The 27068-nt window shown below is 38.3% G+C and overlaps 1 protein-coding gene across 1 annotated transcript; it reads right to left on the bottom strand.

Moving 5' to 3' along the window:
* Window positions 1–75: 75 nt before the first annotated feature.
* BACH1 (BTB domain and CNC homolog 1) lies at window positions 76–27068 on the bottom strand. The gene is made up of 5 exons (XM_081327001.1): window positions 26927–27068; window positions 15810–16107; window positions 9111–10478; window positions 5402–5608; window positions 76–3578 (listed from the first exon to the last, which is right to left on the bottom strand). Exons 2-5 carry the CDS (start codon window positions 16047–16049, stop codon window positions 3108–3110), a joined length of 2286 nt encoding a protein of 761 aa, XP_081183127.1. The 5' UTR covers window positions 16050–16107; window positions 26927–27068; the 3' UTR covers window positions 76–3107.

Raw genomic sequence — 27068 nt, 5'->3', positions numbered from 1 at the left:
GTGAAATTAAAATTGCTTCTAGCAATTTTTGTCATGGTTCCGACAGATGAAACTCTTCAAAAGAACTTCGAGGCATTGTTTACCTTAAAGAATCTTTTATTCGAGAAACAAAGTATGGGCACTACACGGTTGAAACCCAAAACTAAATTCCCCTTCGCTGGATACAAAGTAACAAAGTGCAATTCCCTCCTCCAATAAACAGTCATAAATCACATTCCCCAATTAGCTTGAAGCGCCAGCTTTCTCCCCAGCTCTCCAGCCTGCCAGCTTTGGACCCAACGTCCTTGGGTTCCCACGATTTAAGTTATTATTGTCATGACTAGCTGGATTCTCATCCACATTCCCAGGAGCAACTAATTCTAAAAGCAATAGAGAAAATGGCTGCATTTCCATCTATTGTCAAAGAAAGAACATCCGATGTTAGCAGCGTTGACACACTTGTTTAGCTAACACAATTACACATTGCATGAACCAGGAGAAACACATGCTTCATTTCTTCTCCAGATATTTCTAATTGTTAAACAAATCAGACTCAAAATTGAGACTTGTAATAAATCAACATATATCTCACATTGCTAAATATGGAATAAGCAATTCATGATATCTCAAGCTGTTGTCGCTTTAAAAGTATGTCCAAATTTCTTATAACCTCCAAAGGAAACAGTGGAAGAAATGTATGAAATAGGCATGCTTAGATTTGTGTGAGCACCTACATATTTATGTGTGGTGTAAATATTCAACTTCAAAACAATCTTTAAAATCCCAGATAGCATAATAATACACATTTATTTTAAAAAACGATAAATGCAAAATATGAAAGTAACTTTTAAAGAGTTTTATTCAAAGTCAATATTTGTTTCTTTAATATATTATATAAATGTATAAATAACGTCATTTCCAGAGTTCTCCTTTAATAGTATGAATCAGTTGGTATGCATCAATTTTACAATGCCAAATTTTTACAAAAATGAAGATATCAGAAAGGATAGTTTTATTGCATTAAAAACACTGGACTATGAAAAGTTTTTTTAAAAAATCAACTGGAATTAAGAGTTGTTTTTATACAATCTTCATGCTTTTATGGTTAGAATTTCTAACGTTCTGCCCAAAATATTTAAAACTATTTTAACATGCCTTGATGCAAATATTGTTCAAAGTCAGAACTGAATGCTCAAATTTTACCTGAGTTTCTTATAACTGATGTATTTCAAGTTGATGATTCACTTTTTCAATGTTTGCACGCAAAGCAAAAATATTACTCTACATAATCTCCTAGAGATAGCTGTTTAGGTGTTAAGCTACCTCAGTTTCTCCCACCCCAAAATTAGATAGTAGAAATTAGGCAATTCCTGTAAAAATGGGAATTAAACCTGGGAGTCTCATTCACAAGCATTGAAGTTTTTAAATCAAGATGCAATAAAGGCTCTTTTCATTGCTTTCCTGATCAATGACCCATTATTTCATATACCTTATCAATAAATTTCTGAGGGACAGAAGCCCCAAACACCAGATTGTATGAATTCAGTCACAAAATTAGCCAACCCAGTTATATAAACATAGAATTTAGAATTTACAGCGCATACTTCTTTAGAAGCAACTGTATCAATTGTTTCAAAATAGGCTTAAGTTAATTCTCCAGGATAGTTTTTCATATTGTATGCCCAACAGATTTGGCACTGTTAACTGATTTGTCAAAAAAAAAATGAGGTGGACCTGAAGAATCAAAATGTGATTCCCAGAAAAGAAACACATTTGTACTCTTCAAGAGTAAGAGTTTCGTTAGATGCACACAACACATATAATGCCAGCTAAAGGCTTTTAAGGACTCATTCCCTATATGATCAAAAGAGAAATGAATACATGCAAAAGAATTCATGCATATTTAGAGGAAACTTCCACAATGAAGTTAAAAGTTTGTAAGCGTTGTAATTCTTAATGCTAATTTGTGACAAGTATTTGTGAACATCACTGCAGCTTTGAATGATATTGAAATCACTCTGAGGTAGTGTAGTTTTCTGTAATACATACTGGTTGTTAGTAGCACTGTTTGGATGGTATATTTGGCCAAATATTTACTATGTAGAATGATGCTATATGTTAGAAATACAAACTTACTTTTCTAGAGGCTAAATTGATTGCTAAACTTAACCAATATCTCAGAATACCAGAGAAGATTGCAGGGTTCTCAAATAGTAAATATGTTAGGCAAAAATTGTCACAGAAAGATGATTGTGTTCCAAACACAGTTACAAAAACTTATATGTTCTGAGGTAGGAAACAAAGAATTCCATTGGCTTTTATATTTTGTAAACCAGGAAAAGTATTTGAGGTTCAGTAGATAAATCTTCTATTATTAAGAGCACTATACTATTACAGAATTTATACAGACTTTCTGTAATTAATACAATGCAGCACTGGCTACAGTAAAATGTTCTAATTGCTTTTTTTTAGTAGTTAAATTATTGAAGCTTTAAAGTGTCTTATTTTTATAACTGAATTGTAAGCTACTGAATTTGAACAGCTACAATTAGCTTTACCCATAAAAGTAATCTATTTAAAAGAGGATTTTCCCAATACACCCAACTTGGTCCCACAGTTAATAACAAAAGTTAAAATCCTTCCAGAATATGTGATCATTTCATTTATCCTTATGAAAACCACATCAAACTTTAAGTAGGAAGCACAAATTAACATAGTCTATTATAAATATTTTCATCTGGAGTTCATGGAAGGACAGCAAGCTATCAAGAATAAGTACAGCTGTAGCACAGAGACCTAACTTTCTCAAAGATTTAGATTCTTGAAGTGCTTTGTTTTACTATCAAATTTTTAACACCCCTAGATTGGAATTATCAATAAATGTGAAGTAGTGGATGAAACAAATGTTACTGCCTTCCATGGCACTGGACATCTGAAATAACAAAACTGTGTGGATTTCTTTCTTTTACACTTAAGTATATTGCATAAGTTTTGCATGTCATTAGAGAAAAGCCCATAATTACATTTAGGTTTGATTGAGGATGATGGATATGAAATGCAAAATTAATGCAGCTGCAGTTCTACCTTCTCAGATGATGACTCAGGCCTCAATCATGCTAGGCTGAATTTTAAAAAGAATTTTCATCTGTAGTGCATTTGTCAGTCATTTGTTGACAAAAATCTGTGATACCACTACCACTCTGCACACACTGTTCCAAGCACAGTGTTTTCTCTGATATTCTCACAGGAACTGGACATAATTCTTGTGCTTGATCATATCCTGCATCATAGCCTCCTTTGATATGTTGATAACTAGAATTCTGATCATTAGATGATATAACAGAAAGACCAGCAGATAATTCAACACATAATGGTACTGAAGATGAGATATCAGAAGGTGCTACTTGATCCCTCTCGGGAACCAAAAGTGAAAGTGGACATTCAGAGGCTGAGTATTTTGCAAGAATCTGGATTTGCTCATGACTCAGCGCTGCTTCCTTGAATACTTGCTGGCAAAGTCCTGTTAGATTCTGTTTTGTCTCGGCCAGTGTTGACAAAATGTGATTTTTTTCCTTCAGTAAGTTCTCTTTTTCATTTTGCTGCAAGAAAACAGAGAAGTTCTGAGTTCAGAAATACTGAGTGGGGTGGGTTTCTACTAAGGCAAAGTTATATTTTACAGTTTGTTGTGGATTGGAAAACAGCGACAATAAAGATTGCTTAGAGTACATACCAATTCAGTTTCAAACATAAGTATTAATCTAACTTAACCACACAAAAAGAATACACAGTATTAACACAACTTAACCATAGAAAAGGAAAGCCAAGTAAATATTCGGCAGTATAAATCATACAGTTCACTGGTCATCAACATTTGGTGACAAGTTAACCGAATAATTATTGAACAATCTTTCTGATTTTTCTTCAAAATGAAAGGTGAACCAGATCTTAATAATATTACAGGTTTAAATAGCCATTTACTAACAAAAAAACCACCCCCAAATGAGAGAAGGGCTCAAAAATTTGAATATTCTTTCCCATGATATCACTGCATCACTACCGTGTCTCTTGTAGCCCTTGAATAATGAAATCAGAAAGGAAAGAGCCTTGGTGGAGCAGTGGGCTAATGCCTCCTTAAGTAACACCAGCTGCCTGCAATTAGTGCAGGTTCGCATCCCACCAGGCTCAAGGTTGACTCAGCCTTCCATCCTGTGTTTGCTTCCTTTTCTGGACAATCAATATTTAACTTTGATATGGGGATTATTTTAACTACTATAACTTATATAATGTGGCAAGCAGTGCTTTTTTTGTAAAAGAAAAAGGTGCCGGAACTCACACGTCATACAACCCGCCTTGCCTACCCTACAAGGTTCCATCCAAAAAAGGTGCTGGAACTCCATTCTGAGCGTTCTATGACAAAAAAAGCCCTGGTGGCAAGTATCATCAGCACCCCTTTATTTAACAAAGCTGTCACTTTGCTGTCAGCCCCATGGAATCAGGTCCACAAGAGCCTTGGTGGAGCAGTGGGCTAATGCCTCCTTAAGTAACACCAGCTGCCTGCAATTAGTGCAGGTTCGCATCCCACCTGGCTCAAGGTTGACTCAGCCTTCCATCCTTCCGAGGTAGGTAAAATGAGGACCCAGATTGTTGGGGGCAATAAGCTGACTTTGTAATAATGCCGCTTGGGGGGTGTATGAAAGCCCTAATAAGCAGGCATATACATAGAATGAAGGCTACTGCTAAGCTTGTAAGCCGCCCTGAGTCTTCGGAGAAGGGCGGGATATAAATGGAATTTTTTTTAAAAAAGTTATGTAGGGAAAATACTGTTTTCCCAGAAAATCTTGCAATTTCTTCAAAAAATATTAGTGAAAGGCAGCATTTATTTACCTCAACAAAAGAATAACAACATTACACATATTATATATAGAAACTGCTCTCAGAGCAAGTTTTTTCAGATTTTTGTCAATAAATGAGTTACAAGTCAAGAAATGTTTTGAAAAACGTCGTGGCAAGTGAAAATAATAAAAACAGTGGTAGCAAAGTAAGCTATTTCATTTCAGTCAGGCCACAGCAAATGAAATCAGTGCAGATACACTCAGCTAGTGCCAGTTAAGCAAAATATATTCAATATTTTCCTATAAATTGAGAAAAGAAAAGGAAGGGAAGAAAGAACCAAAATGTTTATTATCATAATTAAAGATAACCATATATGTAGCCAATATAACAAAGAATCGAGGATTTATTTGAATTTTTAAATGTATTTATTTATTCATTTCACTTTGGCGCCTACTAATTCCAATCCCAGTATGGAAGCTCGTAATATAAAAACAATACAAATAAAGTGAATAGAAATGCAAGGGAAATAAACAAATTGGCAAATTCAGAGAACTACGTCAGAATGTACACCCAAACTATCCATACATACCAATTTTTCTATTTCTGATTCGAGATTTTGTATACAGTCTAGCTTTCGTTTACGACAGCGTTGTGCTGCAATTCTATTTTTACTTCGTCTTCTAATATCATGGATACAATCCAGCTCCTCTGGAGTCAATTTGTGCATTTTCAGAAATGACTGAAAGTCATTTCTGGAGAGTGAAATTATCTTCTGTGGATTAAATGGCAGCTTTACCTGGAAGATACAGATATTTGATTAAAGTTTCATAACTTAGTAGAATTCAAATCTGAAATTCTAAACCCATATTCTTTAGCAATCAGACTTAGTGTTTATCTCTCAAAACATTTCCAAAGTCATATCACTAACATTCCATAACACAATAATAGTTTTTTCTTTACAACAATAATTCAATTCTATAACAGGTAATTAACACATTAGTACATCTTTAAATGTTTGATTTGTGAAAATCCATCTCCCTGCCACAGATGAGTAGTTAAGTCCTGCTTATTAGAATGATCACATTGAATTGTTCCCTGACCTTGGAAGCCAAAACTGGAAAGAAATAATGTTGTTGCTGGCTAAATAATATGCCTGCCTCTATTTATATGAATCTTTGCAAAGTCCTAAAACAAAGCCACCACAAACATTAAGAACAGTTGTTCCAGTTTATAATTATGGATAAAAGATATAAAAATGAGGAGGATAGATTAAAAGAATGTTTGAATGAAGAACATAACATTGAAAAATCATGCAAGGGTACTATGAAAGCTGAATATATACAGGTGAAACTCGAAAAATTAGAATATCGTGCAAAAGTTCATTTATTTCAGTAATGCAACTTAAAAGGGGAAACTACTATATGAGAAAGACTCATTACATGCAAAGCAACATAGTTCAAGCCGTGATTTGTCATAATTGTGATGATTATGGCGTACAGCTCATGAAAACCCCAAATCCACAATCTCAGAAAATTAGAATATTACATGCAATCAATAAAACGAGTGTACATAGAACAATATCGGACCTCTGAAAAGTATAAGCATGCATATGTATTTAGTACTTGGTTTGGGCCCCTTTTGCAGCAATTACTGCCTCAATGCGGCGTGGCATGGAAGCTATCAGCCTGTGGCACTGCTGAGGTGTTATGGAAGACCAGGATGCTTCAATAGCAGCCTTCAGCTCTTCTGCATTGTTCGGTCTCATGTCTCTCATCTTTCTCTTGGCAATGCCCCATAGATTCTCTATGGGGTTCAGGTCAGGCAAGTTTGCTGGCCAATCAAGCACAGTAATCCCACGGTCATTGAACCAGGTTTTGGTGCTTTTGGCAGTGTGGGCAGGTGCCAAGTCCTGCTGGAAAATGAAGTCAGCATCCCCATAAAGTTCGTCTGCGGAAGGAAGCATGAAGTGCTCCAAAATCTCCTGGTAGACGGCTGCGTTGACCCTGGACTTAATGAAGCACAGAGTGTTGTGATTCAGGGTCAGCCTGTGGGTTCGGCAGTTGGGTCGGACGATTCAGAGGAGGAGGAGGAGGAGGGTTTTGGAGACCCTGCAGAGGACAGTTCTGAGGCTTCGCAGAGCTCTCAGCCAGGCTCCTCTCATCTGGTTACTACGCAGACCCAGCTGTGTGAGCCTGACAGTGTGGATGAAGATGACCCACAGCTGGCCCTGTTCAAGGACGCCTGACGCAGGAGGCAGTCAATCAGGAGTAAACAGAGGAAGGCAATGGGGCACCTCGGAAGGAGGCAGAGAGAAGCCACACCTTGAACTGTTTAAAAGGGGAATGTGTGGGAGGGCTGGTTTGCTGAAGGCAACCGTTTGAATAGCTCCTGTTTTGTGGTTCGTGTGTTGTTCAGTTTGCTCTGTTTTGTGTCAATAAATTTGGCAGGCTTAGTTCCAGCCTTTTGCCTTTTGTAAAGGGGTTGTCCCTGCCTTTTCTGCAGGGCCGGTAGTAGGCTGGAACAGAACAGAGTGGACCAACACCAGCAGATGACATGGCTCCCCAAATCAACACAGACTGTGGAAACTTCACACTGGACTTCAAGCATCTTGAAGTGTGTGCCTCTACATTCTTCCTCCAGACTCTGGGTCCTTGGTTTCCAAACGAGATGCAAAAGTTGCTCTCATCAGAAAAGAGGACTTTGGACCACTGAGCAACAGGCCAGGTCTGTTTTTCTTTAGCCCAGTTAAGACGCTTCTAACGTTTTGTTGTTCAGGAGTGGCTTGACAAGAAGAATACATTTGAAGCCCATGTCCAGGATCCGTCTGTGTGTGGTGGCTCTTGACGCACTGACTCCAGCCTCAGTCCATTTGTCAGGACCCACCCCAATTCACGTCTTAGGAAAACAAAAACTCTTGGAGTCAGTTCTAGTCCAAAAGGAATTTTTACTAGGACATGTTTGGTTGTGGAAATACAAGACAGGACCTGGTATCGTTTTACAGATTGAAACTTTATAAAGAGTTCCCGGTTCAACCCCCCTTCCCTCAACCCTATTTGGTCAGCCCCCCATCATTTACTGCGTGTCATCCCTTTCGTGGGAAAAAAGGGAACTTTGGATCTTTTACGGTTATTGCCTTCTTCCTTTACAGATTCAAATGGAGACACGGGCCAGATGCCTTCTTCCCTAACCCTCCCTTGTTCCCCCAGTTCAAAAGGTTTCCCTTGGTCTTTGAAATAACCTAAGGCAGGCTGAATCCACATCCGCTCCTCCTTCCTCGGGAGATGGCAGAATCCAGGGGGGGGGGATAATGTTTTAAACATACATTTATGAATGTGATATAAATGGATTCTGACACCACTCCTTGTCAAAGTCCCCAACACTTTTGAATGGCCTTTTCCTGACAATCCTCTCCAGGCTGCGGTCATCCCTGCTGCTTGTGCACCTTTTTCTTCCACACTTTTCCCTTCCACATAACTTTCTATTAATGTGCTTTGATACAGCACTTTGGGAACATCCAACTTCTTTTGCAATTACCTTTTGAGGCTTTCCCTCCTTATGGAGGGTGTCAATGATGGTTTTCTGCACAACTGTCAGGTCAACAGTCTTCCCCATGATTGTGATTCCTACTGAACCAGACTGAGAGACCATTTAAAGGCTCAGGAACCCTTTGCAGGTGTTATGGCTTAATTAGCTGATTAGAGTGGGACACTTTGAGCCTAGAATATTGCACTTTTTCATAATATTCTAATTTTCTGAGATTGTGGATTTGGGGTTTTCATGAGCTGTACGCCATAATCATCACAATTATAACAAATCACAGCTTGAACTATCTTGCTTTGCATGTAATGAGTCTATCTCATATAGTAGTTTCCCCTTTTAAGTTGCATTACTGAAATAAATGAACTTTTGCATGATATTCTAATTTTTCGAGTTTCACCTGTAGTTATATAGAAAGATTCTTGTAAGACAACCAATGCATATTTCAATATTCAAATAAATATGTACAGTACATTGATACGATAATGTACAAGAATTCTCAGCAAAAATACTGAAAAACAGGTATTTTATTCCATTGGATAGTTTGAGTCATAGTGATGTTATATCCTGCAAATGTAGTGGAGAACCCAGCCTAAATAAGAATTGATTTTTTTTTAATCTCTGATCTTTTTTTTCATGGTATTTTTTTCAATTTCCACTGTGTTGGTGATCGTAATTTCAGGGCTATCTTCTTTTCAGTTTGCATACATCTCAAAAGCACAATTTTTAACAAAGAAAAAAGGAATAACATGCAGTCTCACCTCACATTCCTGTTCTCTTGCAGAAAAGGATTCACTATCACCCTCTGTGTCCGTTTCAGAATCCTCTTCCAAATTTATCACACACGAATACGGACATTGCTCGGGTTGTTGTTCTGGAATACAGTCTCCACCAGTAACTTCATTAGCGCCTTCAGTACTGAGATTACTGATGAAGGGACAAGTGACAGAGCTCAATGTTGTAAAAGTTCTTGGAGGGCCATTCTCTGGACTGTCACTTATTCTGATTCCTAACCAAGGACATTCTATTTTCTTTTCTGAACAGCTTTGTTCTGAAAATTCTTTTGGCAATGCAGGAGACAGGTTTATTTGATATGCTGTATCTGTGTTGTAAACATCACTCCAAAATCCCTTTGCTAACTGTTCTGCTATCTCTCTCTCCTCACTGCTTCGATGGCTAGGCGATGTACTGTTCACATTTCCCTGCTCGTACAAATTAGATTTTGGAGTTCGATCCTCAGCAGTGTTTTCACTTATTGGTTTGCAATTTTCGGCTCCCACAGCAATGGCATTTTTTTCAACCACTGTATTGCTTTGTATACCACTTAAATTGCAGTATGGATCATATGCATTTAAGAAAGAAGCAGAATAAAGTCCATGAGTAGCCGCAGAAGAATTATGGTGAACAAAGTGAGAATCTATCTTTTCTACTAAACATTCAGTACTCTTATTTGGAGGGGCCATTTCATTTGTGATGTCTTCTTTTCCATTTTCTTCCATTGCTACCTGAGTATCTTCACATTTTGCATCTGAATGCACAGCTGTACATTCAAGAGGTTTTTGTATAGCACCAGTAATATTTGATTCAGCCTCATGAATAGTAGTACCAGATGATACCTGAATTTCATTAATACCAGGACTGGATTCTAAAACAGGGATTTTATCAGTTTCCAAAGCTTTTTTAAATTTCCTGTATTTGGGGCAGAGGGACTCTACATTAAAAAACTGATCCTTTTCTGATACAGGGTCATGGATTTGATTAGAACTGTCTTGCAGTAGGGATACTGCTGAATTTTGTTCAGTACTGCATGCCTTCAGCTGAGAATTTTTAGCACATTCATTTTGTATGATTTCATACTCATCGATTTCTAACTCTCTAGCATCAACACTTCCCATTTTACTGTACTCTTTCTGACAACTTGGTTTACAACATTTTGTCTTTGGATATTCCTGCTGTCCTGATTTATGATCCAGAAACTTGAATTTAAGGAACTGAAAACAAGATTCTTCAATGTCATGTATTCCCAAGAACTCAGCACATTTGCAAACGTCAGCCACATTGTCCTTATCTAAAATAAGTTTGGAAGTATAAGCAAATTGAAGTAAAGGTTCAAATCCTTTCAGTGTGACCTGTTCGGGTGAAGAAAAGACATGTGCATAATGAAAAAATATATTGTTAAATATAATACAATACATTAATATTAAAATTGTCCAGAAATAAGGATAGGTTTGGTCTTGGCCTGTTTCATATTAAGCTTAAGTATAGCTAAAAAAAAACCTCTTTTATATTTCAGAACTGACCTACTCATATTTCTGACCAATATTAGTATGAAGAAATCCAAGAAAGTAATCAGAGACCGAAGCTTACAACAAAATAAATTATACATTTTATAGATTATTCCAATTAGATTCTTCTACTCTGAACCTGGAAAATGAGTACATTAAAATACTGTATGATTCCACAGCTAAATTTTTTGGTTACAATATAATGCAAAAACAGTAGGAAACTGTGTCAATGAGTAGACTGTAACTTACACTGAATTATAATCTAAAAGAAAACTTTTATAAAATGAAGCATTATTGGTACCTAATGCCTGAGAAAGTGTCAACGACATACAAAAGTATTTCATACGTTTGTTACACAGTTTAATTGTAAAGAAGGTACTTTTTATCATCTTTGGTGGATCTGTGATAAAGCAAAAAACATTCTGGCCAGATTTATGTTTTAATTCAGAAGGTTTTTAAAACGTATACAATTGAAACTAAAAGGGTTTTTTTTTAGGACTACTGGACAAACAGCTTGAAAAAAAGTGGAACTTTGTTATTATTTATGTTGACTGCAACGAGAACTGTATATATGCAAAAATGGAAAGATTTATCAATTTCTACCATGGAAGAATGGATGGAAACACTGATCACAGTGGCAGAGATGGGAAAATTAATCGCTTTAATTAAAGAAAATAATGTATCCAGTTTTGTTTTTATGCTGGATTTTATGCTGGAAACAGAAACAAATGAAATTTTGATTTTGGGTTTTGATGATTAGTTTGTTGTTATAGAAATGGTTGGAATTTACTAAAAATATATAGTAAAAAAATTAAGGTTGTAACTGTACTTTGTATTTTACTTCTCTTTTCTTTTTCCTTCCCTATTTCCCTATTATGTTTGTTTCTATTTGTATGTTACATAAAAACTCTAATAAAAATACATGAACACAAAACAAGATACTTCTAAAAAAAATCACTATGCTTGTTTCAAGGCTCTTCAGAATAGTTTGCCAAAATAAATAATTCAAACTTCTTTCTAAAGCCAAATAAACATTCAAATGACATTTCAAGTTGGCTTCCTCACTAGGTTCCTCCACAACATATGGAGGAGAGCTGAGAAAACTTTTATTTAGAAAAGCTTCTATAAGTACAGAACACAAATTAACTGTGTTTCAAATACATAAATTGTACAATCCAAAGACTGGAGCCTATGTATTTTGTATTATACATTAGCTCCAAAATACTAGTCATGGATATGCAAAACAAGATTAAAATGGAAACTCTGAGCCAAAACATTTAAATACAGGTAATCCTCCACTTATGAACATCATTGGGACCAGAACTTCTGTTGCTAAGCAAGGCAGTTAAGTCAGCCGTGCCTGGTTTTATTATCTCTTTTGCCTCTTTTATTATCTCTTTTATTATCTCTTTGTTGTTAAGTGAATAATATGGGTGTTAAGCCCCTCTGGCTTTCCTCATTGAATTTGCTGGAAAGGTTGCAAGTGGCAATCACATGATCCCAGGACACTGCAAATGTTATGAATACATGCTGGTTGCCAAGTACCTAAATACTGATCACATGACTGTGGGGATGCTGCAATGGTGGTAAGTTCAAGGACCAATAGTAAGTCACTTTTTCAGTGCAGCTGTGACTTTGAACAGTCACTAAATGAATGCTTATAAAGTCAAGGACTGCATGAAGTCTAGAAAGCCTGGCCTAGAGTATCACGTTTATTTTAATTTTGTATGAAGGAAAACTTTTACCGCTAATATTTATTATTTTAATATTTTATCTTGTTCTCTTTATTTGGTTGTAAGCTACCTAGAGTTGCCCCTTGACAAGATTGGCAGCATAGAAATTTGATAAATAAATAAAAAATCTCTCAATGTATATGGGGATATTTTTTTCTTAATTGAAAAGTTGCCAGAATTCCTGTATCTATATCTCATGAATCACAAAAAAATCTTACTAAAGAAAACTCTGAAAATTGTGTGTGGAAAAGAACTACTTTTTGATTTAGACCGGGGGTCCCCAACCCCCGGTCCATGGACCAGTACCAGGCCACGGCATTCCAGCAACCGGGCCACACAAAAACAAGCAAAGCCCCATCTGCAGGATGCAGGCAGCACACAAAACCACACCCCCTCCAGTCTGAGGCAAAACCACTCCCCACGTAACCAGTCCCTGGTGCCCCAAAGGTTGGGGACCTCTGATTTAGACTGCTGCCAAACAGCCTTTAATAAGACAAATATTTATTGCTGATGATGTTGTAGCACTTACTCATTTATTACGATACCTCATCTTTTAAAACTGTAACTCATAGTTTTACCTACAATGCTTTAAGAATGATGTATATATTAATGTGTGTGTGAGAGAGAAACAGAGAGACAGAAATACATTCACACAAACACAGCTGAATATTAGTAATCCAATATGGTTTTCTGTTTCCCTTCAGAATTCTATACTACTTGACTCAATCCTAAATAAAGCAAAGTAAGTTTATACGTTTTCAGGATCTTTTTAGTGCTCCTGTTGCTTCCCTTTTTCCATCTACAAAACTGCTTTTCCCAAATAGATTCATGTTTTCTATTTTTCATAGTGGTATGCTTCTTCTGAAATTCAGCAACAGTTAATGCCTCCCATTTTTTTTTAAATTCCATTTATATCCCGCCCTTCTCCGAAGACTCAGCAAATACTTCCTTCTCAGTGTACTCTTGTGTTATTTAAATCAAAGGGCAAGAAGAGTTTAAAAATTTATCTGGAAGGCGAAGAGTAGTTTCAACTCTTCTCCTTTGTTGTTGTTGTTGTTGTTAGTTGCGAAGTCATGTCTGACCCATTGCGACCCTATGGAAAATGTTCCTCCAGGCCTTCCTGTCCTCTACCATCTTCTGGAGTCCATTTAAGCTCAGGCCTACTGCTTCAGTGACTCCATCCAGCCACCTCATTCTCTGTCGTCCCCTTCTTCTATTGCCCTCAATCTTTCCCAGCATTAGGCTCTTCTCCAGTGAGTCCTTCCTTCTCATTAGGTGGCCAAAGTATTTGAGTTTTAGCTTCAGGATCTGGCCTTCTAAAGAGCAGTCAGGGTTGATCTCCTCTAGGACTGACCGGTTTGATCGCCTTGCAGTCCAAGGGACTCGCAGGAGTCTTCTCCAGCACCATAGTTCAAAGGCTTCAATTCTTTGGCGCTCAGCCTTTCTTATGGTCCAGCTTTCACTGCCATACATTGCAACTGGGAAGACCATAGCCTTGACTATACGCACTTTTGTTGACAGGGTGATGTCTCTGCTTTTTAGTGTGCTGTCTAGATTTGCCATGGCTTTCCTCCCCAGGAGGAAGCGTCTTTTAATTTCTTGGCTACAGTCCCCATCTGCAGTGATCTTGGAGCCCAGGAAAATAAAATCTGTCACTACCTCCATTTCTTCCCCATCTATTTGCCAGGAATTGAGAGGGCCAGATGCCATGATCTTGGTTTTCTTAATGTTTAGTTTCAACCCAAGTTTTGCACTCTCCTTCTTCACTCGCAACAAGAGGCTCTTTAGTTCCTCTTCACTTTCTGCCATTAGAGTGGTATCATCTGCATATCTTAGGTTGTTGATGTTTCTTCCGGCAATCTTAATTCCAACTTTTGATTCATCTAGCCCTGCCTTTCTCATGATGTGCTCTGCATATAAGTTAAATAGGCAAGGCGACAGTATACAGCCTTGCCGGACTCCTTTCCCAATTTTGAACCAATCAGTGGTTCTGTGTCCAGTTCTCACTGTTGCTTCTTGGCCTGCATATAGGTTTATCAAGAGACAAATAAGATGGTCTGGTATGCCCATCTCTTTAAGGGCTTGCCACAGTTTGTTATGATCCACACAATCAAAGGCTTTAGCATAGTCAATGAAGCAGAAGTAGATGTTTTTCTGGAACTCTCTAGCTTTCTCCATGATCCAGCGTATGTTAGCAATTTGATCTCTAGTTCCTCTGCCTCTTCGAAATCCTGCCTGTACTTCTGGTAGTTCTCGATCCACGTACTGCTGGAGTCTAGCTTGTAGAATTTTAAGCATAACTTTACTAGCATGAGAAATGAGTGCAATGGTGCGATAGTTTGAACATTCTTTGGCACTGCCTTTCTTTGGAATTGGAATGTAAACTGATCTTTTCCAATCCTGTGGCCACTGTTGAGTTTTCCAAATTTGCTGGAAAATTGAGTGTAGCACTTTTACTGCATCGTCTTTTAAGATTTTGAATAGCTCAGCTGGAATACTGTCACCTCCACTAGCTTTGTTGTTGCTCAGCTTTTCTAAGGCCCACTTCACTTCACATTCTAGGATGTCTGGCTCGAGGTCAGTGACCAACTCATTGTGATTATCAGGGACATTAAGCTCATTCTTGTATAGTTCTTCTGTGTAATTCTTCTCCTTTAGCTTCTCTTAATTCCTGAGGCACACTTGTGGTTTTCCTTTCCACATAAGCTCTCTTTTGTTTGCAAATTATTCAATTAGGAAAGAAAAAACAGAAACAAAACAACAACAAAAGCTGGTTGGTGAAAGGAAGCTAATGTAAGGAAGGAATCAAAATTGGAAACAAACTGTTTGAGGAAGAGGAAACAACTTTATCTCCCACCTATTTTGATCCTGATTTGGAAAACACAAGTGCTTTGCTTAGCTCTGATGGAACTTGCCTGAGAAACTGGGGGCATTGTTTAATATAAAAAAGAGAGAGAGATTTGATGCAAAACAAATTATACAAGCAGAACTACAATGCAATATTACAAACTACCTTGTCATGGGGAAAAAGGGGGGAAAGCAGAATGACCCCTTTTAGAAATATGAACTAATAAGCTTAAAAAAAAACCAAATGTATTCTTTTGCTCTCAGTTTAGTGATTATTATACTTATTGCTATTTTCAATGACTTTATACTGAAATGGTTGATTTGGTGAGAGATTTGACATGTGGAGTATGCATTTACATCTTACAAATAACAATACTATCGACAATATTAATTCTTTTCCTTAATTCTGTGATAGATGGGGAACAGTGTCTAGCTTCGATGGAACATTTATCGTGTTTTGCTGGAAATAGTATTTGCCTATTCAGTTCTGGCACAATTTGTGGACTTTTGAGTTACTAATAATATGTATATTATTTTGAATAACATTAAATGTAGCAGAAAGTAAGATTATATAAGTACAAGCAAATGTTCTTACCTCTTCAGGTAAAATTATTACAAGATCTGATTCTAACTGACCCACAATTCTTGAACGAAAATAGATACTGCAGGCTGCAAGCACTGAACGATGGGCTCGAAATCTCTGGTCTTCTACTAAGATAGTAACATCACAAAAAAGATCTTGCTTTCTCTGTTCATCAAGACTAAGCAGAACATTGGTACTGTGTACTGAAGATTCATATGCAAAAACAACACTGTTCCTTTCACTTAAAGGCATTCTGTATAACAAATGTTGATTAAGATCTCAGAGGAAAACATGCTTCGCCTCTTCGGATCTGAAATAAATAAAATTTACAAAATGTTAAATATATTTAAGCCAACAAAGTGTGTGACAAATTGACGGTGAAGGCCACTTCACAGAAGTTTAATATCACCCAAGTCGAAGCATATGATTTTTCACTTTGAATACAGAGCCTGGAGTAACTTCTCATTCTTATTACCACTATTTTTTTCCTTCTTTGGATTGTAGGAACTTGGTAATGTTAGCTTTTTAAAATTGAAACAGTTTCAATCTTGCTGCTGTTTGTACCTAATCAGATTGTATCCTGTTACTTATTTTAGTGCACTTTTTATTATTCTGCTTCAATATTTTCTATTTAATTATGAGGTGTCCTTTCCTCATAATAAAAAACACCAGCTGCCTGCAATTAGTGCAGGTTCGCGTCCCACCAGGCTCAAGGTTGACTCAGCCTTCCACCCTTCCGAGGTAGGTAAAATGAGGACCCAGATTGTTGGGGGCAATTAAGCTGACTTTGTAATAATGCCGCTTGGGGGTGTGTGTGTGAAAGCCCTAATAAGCAGGCATATACATAGAATGAAGGCTACTGCTAAGCTTGTAAGCCGCCCTGAGTCTTCGGAGAAGGGCGAGATATAAATGGAATTAAAATAAATAAATAAATAAAATAAATAATGTTAACCTATTCAATTTTTTTTTAAAAAACAACAACTGCATGCTGGGTTTTCCATTTTTAAATCCATCTGAACACAGGCTTGTTTTTTTAAACATCTCCAAAGTCTGATAAATTTTTATAAACCTTCATTTGCAACCCAACTTGTCTTTGAACTACCTTATCTAATACTGTCAGCTGTTCACCCTCTGCACTAAATCAGCTGTGCAGCAATAAGATATGCTTGTACGTATTGCCATTCTGCAGATTACACTCACTTAGATGCAAACAGACACAATATTTTATACACAATTCTCGAGTGGTAATCAGAATGAGCAGCACTGAGTAATATTGGGTGAGAATACACTGAGAAGTGAAGTAATGTTTCATATCTAGTTCTACTTCAGTACATTTTTATATAAGCAGAATTTTCTAACCAAAATGGCTAAAGCTATGTGGGAAATAATAATCCTGTGCAGTGTAGGTGCATCATTGATAGAATTGATAGAAACAGGCAGTAAGTAGGCCGATTGTCATTGTAGCATGTTATAAGACTGAACCTCATTTGTAGAATGTAAGCCACTTGAATGTCATTTCTTCCATCTATTCATCAGGAACAGATATTGCCATACAGAATTGCAGAACCTAATCAGGAATTGTGCCACTTGATAGAATGCTCTAAATCTAAATCAAGATCAGTGAGACACAAATCTGTCATTTCAGTTAAACTATGTCACTGAACAAATGCCGGATATGGGAATAGCACTTTTGCTCTGTTTTCTAGTGAAGATATATAAAAGCCATACTCAATCATCTTCTTTCTTGCTCTTTCAAGCATGGAATAACACTAGTGTTTTTCCCATCAAGAGAAATTTGCGTGTGCCTTTTCATCACGTGAATTATAAACACGTATTTCAATTTATAGGCCAGTTGAACCACTTCTTCCTTCTGCATCATCTACATAAATAAATGTTGCTGATGCAGAACAAACTGTGCAAGTGGAATTACAACGCAGCATTACAAACTGGTTTGTCAAGGGGGAAAAAGGGAAAAAAAGCAGAATGACTTCTCTTAAATATATGCACAAATAAGCTTAAAAAAACAAATTTCTTCTCTTGCTCTTGGCTTGGGGATTATTACACAGTACGGCTATTTGCAAATACTTCATACTGAACTGGTTGGTTTGCTGAGAAATTTGGCAGGTGGGGGGGTATGCATTTGCATCTTGTTGGTGTGGAGTTTAGGGATACATTTTTTTTAAAAAATGAAAATGTTATTTGTGTTAGTTTAGCTGGGCCCAGTACATATGGAGAGGACACTGGCCAGTAAATGTTAGTAAGCTTTTAATAACCTGGCCCCCAGTGAGAGCAGGTTGCATAGTCATGCCATGGATTCCTTTTCCCTGCCAGCACAGCAATCCCTTTATAAACATCAAAAGAAACCCTATACCATAGAAATGGAAAGAAAAATCATTAGGGAGATAACAGTCATCTGAACACAGGCTTGGTTTTTAAACATCTGAACAAATGAAGAATGAGAATATAATATAGTGTAAACCAATAGAAGCAATAGAAGAAGGGGACGACAGAGAATGAGGTGGCTGGATGGAGTCACTGAAGCAGTAGGCGTGAGCTTAAATGGACTCCAGAAGATGGTAGAGGACAGGAAGGCCTGGAGGAACGTTGTCCATGGGGTCGCCAAGGGCCGGATACAACTTCGCAACTAACAACAACAAACCACTGTGATTCTGTCTCAATGATACAAAAATATCAATAAATTGAACTAGGTTCCATCTCTGAGACCAGAGTTCTCTATTCTATCAGCGTTACCTAGGATTTATATGACTGAGTGTGGTTTTTCTTGCTAACTGACCTTTCACCAATATTTTTTGTTTTGCAATATTACTAGCTGGTATCAGCAGCATGGATTTATAACTATACTACTAAGTTTAAGAACAAGGTATAACAGAATTTCACTTCCCAGAATCTCTGAAGCATTTCAAGGTTCTGATAAAACAGAACGAATTCAATGTTTTGAATTTTGTTCTATCAATGTTTTGAATTTTGTTTTATCACAATGTAGCCACGTTGGAGCACTGCAACTTTCATGCTTATCCTCAGATAGACCTTATATTCCTCCATATGACATTGTACTCCAAATCCTATCATTCCTTGCCATCATTATTAAAGATAATTGTAATGTACAAAATCTAGAATGTGCCCACATCCTGCTTTAAATTGAATATTCAGAGTCTCTTAGATGCAAAAGAGAAACCATCTTGAATGCTTTGCTAACCACATATTCTCAAGTGGTTTGATGTATTCTGTATTTTTATACTGCTTCTACTAAGACACAGGAAATAAAAAAAATGAAAGAAAAGGCTAAGAAGAATCCAGAAAAATATGAGATCTTGCAGTTATCATTCCTGAGGTTAAGAAAAAGTCCAGACACAGGATAAATTTTGGATGACCCCTGACAAGAGTAAGATGAAAGTTGTGAAACCACCTTTGCCCTACTTGACCTCTTGGCTTTTAGTACCATCAAGCAATGGTATCCTTCTGAATTGGCTCAGAAGACTGGAGGTGGGAGGCACGTGCTGTGCTGATTTATCCTTCTCTGAAGTTGACTGCAATTGATGGTGATTGGGAAGTAGATATTCAACACTCAGCCCATCGGCAGTGCTGCAGGATTTGGTGCTCTCTCCTATTTAATACTACACGAGACTGCTGGGTGAGTTCATCCATCGACATGGGGCGAGATATCGGTACACTGATGATAACCAATTGTACATCTCTGCTGCTGGCAAAGTAAGCAAACCCGTGAATGTCTTGTCGCAGTGACTGGAACTGTGAGGATACAGATGGGGAACAACAGACTTCAGCTGAACTCCACAAGACTGAATGGCTTTGGGTTTTGCAGCCTGATGGTTCTAGAATTATGCCATCTGTGGTGTTGGATGGGGTTACATTGCCCAGACAGATCCAATGCACTATCTGGGGCTTCTGGGGATTAACTCACAACTCTTGCTCAAAGAGCAGGTAGAGTACGTGGTTAGGAGGGCTTTTACAGCTTCCTTGATGAGCCACTTGAACCCGTTTCTAGTTTGAGAGGTTCTGTTCACAACCACTTATGCCATAATCATCTCCAGATAGGACTACGGTAATGCACATGGGTCTGTCCTTGAGGAGTATCTGGAAGCTTCAACAAGTGCAGAATGCAGCTTTAGGGCAGTTATGTGTACCTCCAAAACAATGTAAGATGCACTGGCTCCCAGTTTGCTTCTGGTTCCTATTCAAAGTGCTGGTTTTAATCTTTAAAACCATTCATGGCAGGGGACCAGATTACCTGAGGGACTGCCTCTTCCCAATTACAATTGCCCATCCCATTAGATCTGACAAAGAGGGCATGCTGCAGATTGCATTGGCTAGACACTTGCACTTGGTGGGCTTTGGGAGGCAGGCTTCTCTGTCATGCCACCGGCTAATGCAGGGGTGTCAAACTGTCGACCCACGGGCTGGAGTGTCACGGAGAAACCTCGCCCATCCCATTGCCGGCAATGGGAAAAAGTTCCGATACGTCGCACAACGTCACGTGACGTTGCGAGTTTGACATGTCTGGGCTAATGGAACATTCTCCTCCAAAGTGAGGCTAACTCCATCCCTGTTAATGTCCTGGAATTCCCTCAAGATCTAGATATATCATCGGTAGCTTCCGTGGGATAAGTAACATGAAGATAGTTTCATCACTGCCACTCCGTCTGTGCCTTTAGTTTTTTAATATTTTAATGATTGTATTTATATTTTTAATAATAAATGCTTTATATTTATTGTTTTACTTCATTGTTGTATGCTGCCCAGAGTCATTTTTTTGGGATGTGGGCAGCTATATAAATTTGATAATAGATTATTGTAAGTATTGTACATTTTGTCTACTACTGGAAAGCTTAAATATTAACCTCTATTTTTGAACAAGCATGTTGCATTGCAAGATCATGCATATATTCACCATAAACCATTCAGTTCAGAAGAAAATCCCAATCATGCAGTATTAAAATCAAATAATCACTTAGTAAGAGATCAACTGCTTGGTGTCAGCATTCAAAATTATAAATAAAAGTATCCATAAACCACCTAGATCCTCCCCATGGAGTTATTCAGAGAAGAAAATGCAGAAATAAATAATAAAGAAATAAACAGTGGTCAGATGATACAAATCCAGGAATATTTTGAATAAAAATCCTCAACAGATATTCTGCCAAGATTAAACAATTATCAGCAGTTTCATCCTGTAAACTTCTGTATAGCAGTTTTCTTTTGTTTTTTTACAAAGCTCAACATAGTCTTTTGTAAGACTATTACATTTAAAAAATACTATTCAAATTATATTTAATAATACATAGGTTTCTGTGAAGATATTCCACAATGTTTTTCATGAAAAGTAGGACTTAATATTTCAATAAACCTAATTACAAAAGCTTGACATCCAGATCATACTAGGTACTGCAATTGATTTTCTTTTCACCTTTTACATTTCTGTTTGCCCAAAAGTCAACTGGATGTTACGGTTAATGAATTTTTAGTACTGCTGCCCAGGGAAAAAATGTTCTCTCGTTGTCAAATTGTGTAAAACCCAAGAAATTATTGGTTAAGAAATCTTACTTAACAATTACAAAATTAAAAGAAAAAAAATACTTATTTTACCTGCTTTTTAAAGTCCAAATTAAAAATATTTTCTTTGTGATACAACTTATTTTCCCATAATAGACACGGCATATTAATTTCATAATGAAAGAAAAATACTCACTTTATAAATTCAAGATTAACAATGAGCATTAGCCTTAAATGACTGTTGAATAACTAACCCCACCTCCAACCACCTTCCCTTTTATGGACAAATAGATATGTTCCAGTTGAGTGCTAGCAGTAGCTAAGAATTGCTGATTCATTATGTTATGCTGACATGGCATGAAACAGCATTTTACTAAAAAGAAAAATAGACTTGGCTAGTGCACCATCTTAACATTTAAATGCACTCAGTTAATATGACAAGTAATTTGAAATCAAGAATATTTTTGCTTATTTTTCTCCTTATACCGGTACTTAAAATGTAAAACATATTTTTAATAAATTCCTTCTGTTACTGAAAGGCAGTCACTACATGACTGCAATCTACACTGCAAGGTCTAGAATACACTAATGGATTTAAAATATCTGATTTCTCCTTAGACATGACTATCTACATATTTAAGAGATCAGATGTGTTCAATTCATGGAAAAACCCGGTGTGATATAGTAATTAAAAGTCTCCTACTAATGCTTAGGAAATCTCATTCAGCTGTAATACGCATTAAAACTTTCAACCTAACCTATTTTACAGGCGAAAGAATAAGTATGGTCCCAATTGAAAGGAGGACAACTGGGGAAATTACAAATTTGACAATTTGTCAATGGTAGGCAAGGTCCTCAAGATTATTAAACAATATATATATGGGAAATATTGGATAAGGATGCGTCAGTTAATGGGTGCTCAAATGTCAGACAATCCTATCTTATGAAGTTACGAGCTTCATAAACCACAGACTTCCAAAGGCATTGTATATAGACCTCAGCAAAGTGCCCCACTAATAAAATAGTAAACCTTACCTACATGATTATGTGAAATCATATTTGAGTGAATGGCCACACCCAGATATATATCCTAAATGATTCTACATCAGGTCCAACATTAATATCAAGTGGCCTGCAAAAAGACTCTTTCCTGGGACCTATGTTGTTTGGTATTTTATTTATTGAATAAATGGGTTGAAGTGATAACAGATGATAGAAAACTAGGAACAGTAGCTAACACTTTAAAAGATTCAAAAAGATCTAGCTGGGTTTGAATAATGGACTAAAATAACCAAATTTAATAGGGATAAAAGTAAAAGTTTCCATATAATAGAAAGAACAAAATGAAAGGAAAGAGTGTATGAGGAGGAAGATCTAGCTTAGCAGTCATATTTATGAAAAGGATGCGGATACTGTAATAGTTTATAAGCTGAGTATGAACCTACTGTGTGATGCAGATGCTAAAAAAACTATTTAAGGATGCATTAAAAACGTAAGAGTCTAGATCATAGGAATTAATTGCCCTATTCCGATCTGATTTTATTGGGCACCATTTGGAATAACATGTCCAGTTCTAAGCACCAAAGTTTAAACAAATTAGAGTAATTTCATGGCTACAAAAATAGTGAAGAGACTAAACTAAAGGCAACCTATGAGGAACTATTAAAGGATATGTTTAACCTCCAGAAGAAATTACTGAGGAGACAGCCATGATAGTAAGCTTCATATATCTAAAATGCTGTCACAGAAGCAGACTTGTTTCCTGTGACCCTACAGCCGTGGTGGTGAACCTATGGCACGCATGCCACAGGTGGCATGCAGAGCCATTTCTGTGGGCACGCACAAAGCTGCTGCTGCCAGCAGCTCACGCAGTCCATTAGGCCGCTGCCGCTAAGAGCGGCAGCCTCATCCAGCACAAAGGAGGCGAAGCAGCCGGCTAGCAAGCCCCGCGTAGAGGTGCACGCCCACGCCCAGCAAGCAAAAGGCCACCCCGAGCAGGGAAAGCCGGATCCCCATCGGCCAAGGCCCAGAAGAGCGAGGCACGCAATCCTGGCTGGGACTGCAGGGCCATGGTGCCAATGAGGATCTGGCTTTCCTCACTCGGGGTGGCCTTTTGCTTGCTGGGCATGGGCATGCACCTCTATGCGGGGCTTGCTAGCTGGCTGCTTCGCCTCCTTTGTGCTGGGTGGGCCAGGCCTCCGGGTGGCAGCAGCAGCCTAATAGATCTGCGCAAGCAGCTGGCGGCGTTGACCTGAGGCACGCGGGGGAGGGGGAGGCAGCTGGTGCAGATTCCCCATGCATGAGACTGAGATTTTTTTCCCCGCTATCGGATTTTCGCTATCAGACTGTTTAACTTGATGCAAAAAGGAAAGGATGTGCATTCTGCATCAAGTAAACTTTTAAGAAGTTAAAGAGTCTGGCAGTGAAAATCTTCCCCTTCCCCGTGCCTCGGGCAGGCGCATAGCCTGCCTAGCCCGCATTAGCCTTGCTCTCCACAGTGCGCTGCGGCTGATCCAAGGCATGGAGAGCACAGTTGACAGGTGAGCGCATGCATAGCAGATGCGCACACTCTGCTGTTTTCAGCGGCACTTCTGATCAGCTGCAGCAACCCTAAACCCACCGCTGTCCAAAAAAAAAAAAGCGCACTCTGTGTGTGCTCCTGCCTTGCCTGTATCAGCTAGGCCAGGGGTCAGCAACCTGAAACAGTGAAAGAGCCACTCGGAACCAGTTCCCTCACAAAAGGATAAACTGGGAGCCGCAAAAAATGTGTGTGCATGCACGTACATGCGCGCATGCGCAGAACAAGGTTTGACTGAAGAGTGGAGCCAAGGCGAGATATGCACCTACCCTGCATATTTGAATTGATTGGTTGAACTTTTTTAGTCCCACTTTTCTTTTCTTTTTTTTTTTTTGGACTGCACATAGCAGAAGACTGGGAGCCGCAGGAGACAGCTGAAAGAGCCGCATGCGGCTCCGGAGCCGCAGGTTGCAGACCTGTGAGCTAGGCTCTCCATAGCGTGCTGCAGCTGATCAGAAGCGTCACCAAAAACAGCGGAGTCTTGATTGGGGTATTGTTTACTTGATTGGTCTGATGTTAACCTTGGAGTGCCGATCTGGGTGCCAATTGCTGGGTGAGAGGTGCGTCCCTTTTGGATAGTCTGTAGATGTTGTTAATGTCTATGTGTCTAATGATGGCTGATTTATCCCTGGCGTTTTTGGACTTGGCTTGGTCTTGGATAGTCACATTTTCCCAATTGAAATTATGGTTATGTGTGCCCTAAGGGCACTCTATGATTTTGTATTTTGTGCTTTTATGACTGGACTTGGGTTTGTCCTTGCTGCCACTGTTTTATTCATTGTATTTTTGTTTGGTTTTAATACAACGTGCATCATCCAAATGTGCAATTATGAGATATGTAATATAAGTTGATAGAATAATAAACAGAATAGAGTGAGAAATGTCATGAAGTCAATGAAATGCGTAGCTATTCACAAAAGGATTGCTATTTGTTATGTTGAATTACTCAAAACACATTCTTTGTCTTTTGATTATGCTGTCCAGTTTGGGATGGGAGCAGGTTTAAATGAGGCAGGTGGTATATCAACAGACTGTCTCCAGCACCCACCTTCAGATACACTCATTAAAAATTAGTTTAGTCAGCAGTTAACACTCACCTGACTAGAATGAAATTATAATATATCTAGAAGAGCCCCACTGTGAGATAGGCGGCAAATAAATTTAACAAACAAATCAGTTTTGCTGGCCAGGTCTTTGCTTGCTATGTACAATCAATCACTTGCTAGAAGTTAGAAGTTATTGTCCCTCCAGTATCATCCATTCAAGATACAAGCCAAGCTGACACGCTAATTCAAAATGAAATCTTGAATCATCACTCTTTTCACATTAATCAACGTCAGTAGCAATTCAAGTAAACTCTTGCTGTCTTAGGATTCTTTGGTAAACAAAAAAAGAATTTGTTATGGATTGCCAAGCAAGATGGTATTTATTGATTTGTTTCAATAAAATATAGAGAACATCATTCAAAATATGGTCTGTCAGAATTAAGTGCTTTTTTGAAACTGCTAAATATAGAAAAGTGGAGAAATGCAAGGAAGTGGGCCCTATTTTTGTTTCTTGACAAATCTTCTATGAATCTGCTATCTTTTTTTTTTACAAAGTATTCTGAAACTTTGTGGCCCAAGCAATGATCATATATATTAAGTTTCGACAGTCTCCACTTAATTATAAATCAAGTGATCATATCTCCATAACATACAGTATCAGATTATTTTAAACAATCACATTTCAGCTAGACTAAAGATTTTCTCCCACTACAGATATTTTGCTAATTTCTTCACAGTTTAATTAAATTAGAACCCACGTTCTTGAATTAGTAATACTATATACCGATTTCTCAGAAAAATCTCCAAGCTCCAGTCCCATTGCACAGTGCTCATTTAGTATGATGGTAATTTGTTTCTTTTCTTTTCAAACTTTTAAGAAAACTGCAAGAATTTAAATTTTTCCTTCTTTCTGTTAAAAAAAATATTTTCTGTTCATGCCTGACACATGCACCCCCTTGGAAGCAGCCGAATTCTTCTGTAGGAATTGAAACTTAAGGTGTTTAGGATCATGCCCATCAAAACTTGATTTGATGGTATTTCTTTCCCAAAGCTGGTTGAAATGGCCTGAATGAAACTTCTTGTTTAGACAGCGATTTTCACTAATCCTCTGGTTGTAAAGTGGCAGGTTTACTACCGGTACTTCTCCAGACTACACACAAAAACAAGTGACCACATCTGCTTCTTTTATAGCCGAAAGGGCTCCCGGGGAATCTATACCGCGGTTATGTCAAAGAGGACTAGAATGGCTTGTACGATAGATAGATAGATAGATAGATAGATAGATAGATAGATAGATAGATAGATAGATAGATAGATAGATAGATAGATAGATAGATAGATAGATAGATGATAGATAGATAGATGATAGATAGATAGATATTGCTAGATGATAGATGATAGATAGATAGATAGATAGATTGCTAGATGATAGATAGATAGATAGATAGATAGATAGATAGATAGATAGATAGATAGATAGATAGATAGATAGATCCTCAACAGTAACAGTAAAGTTAATTTACGCGCGGTAACTCAATCCTGGCACTCTTGTTTGTTTGTTTTTTTAATTGAGGCGCTGTCATGCAGATCACTGGTGGGTGTCATTGCTCCCGCTAGACACAAGCGAAAGACCACCAGCGCACAAAACCTCCGACGCCACCAAGAGCCGCCTTTCCCCGCCACCCGCCTCGCGCGAAATCTTCAGCGGGCCGCAACGGGATCGACCTTTCCCAGCCAATCGGGGGGGGGGGGGCGCGGGGAGGGGGGCACACGGACAGGCAGTATAGCGATCCGACAACGTGCGCGCCTGCGCTCTACCGCTCCTCTCCTCCCCTTCTCTTCCGTCCCTCTGCCATCCAGGGAGCCCGTTCTGCCCGCGCGCCGAAACCCCACGTCCGTCTCCCTCCCCCTTTCCTCCCCCCCCCCTCCCGCCCCATTCCGGCCCAGCCCGAGCTCTCCAAGCGAGCGTTTCCTACCTAAACATTCCTCCTCGGACAGCTCCGCCGTGCCTTCGCTACGCTCTCGGCCAACCGACTAGAGTCAGGTGACAACACCACAGCCTCCTCCACCCTCTCTGAGCCGATTGGACGCAGATTCCAGCTGACATCACTATTCTCA

Source organism: Vipera berus, assembly GCF_964194415.1.
Source record: "Vipera berus genome assembly, chromosome: 4".
In the NCBI taxonomy this organism is placed as follows: domain Eukaryota; kingdom Metazoa; phylum Chordata; class Lepidosauria; order Squamata; family Viperidae; genus Vipera; species Vipera berus.
The sequence above is the reverse complement of the archived record's forward strand: the minus strand, read 5'-3'. Positions and strand labels throughout refer to the sequence as shown.

What these genes read in the sequence shown, in the direction of transcription:
- BACH1 (XM_081327001.1), bottom strand. Translation starts at nt 16,049, where the DNA reads ATGCCTTTAAGTGAAAGGAACAGTGTTGTTTTTGCATATGAATCTTCA. An exon ending in TAATAATTTTACCTGAAGAG is followed by an intron (nt 10,479 to 15,809) that starts GTAAGAACATTT and finishes TCACCCGAACAG; the next exon opens with GTCACACTGAAAGGATTTGA. An exon ending in CAAGAGAACAGGAATGTGAG is followed by an intron (nt 5,609 to 9,110) that starts GTGAGACTGCAT and finishes TGTATCTTCCAG; the next exon opens with GTAAAGCTGCCATTTAATCC.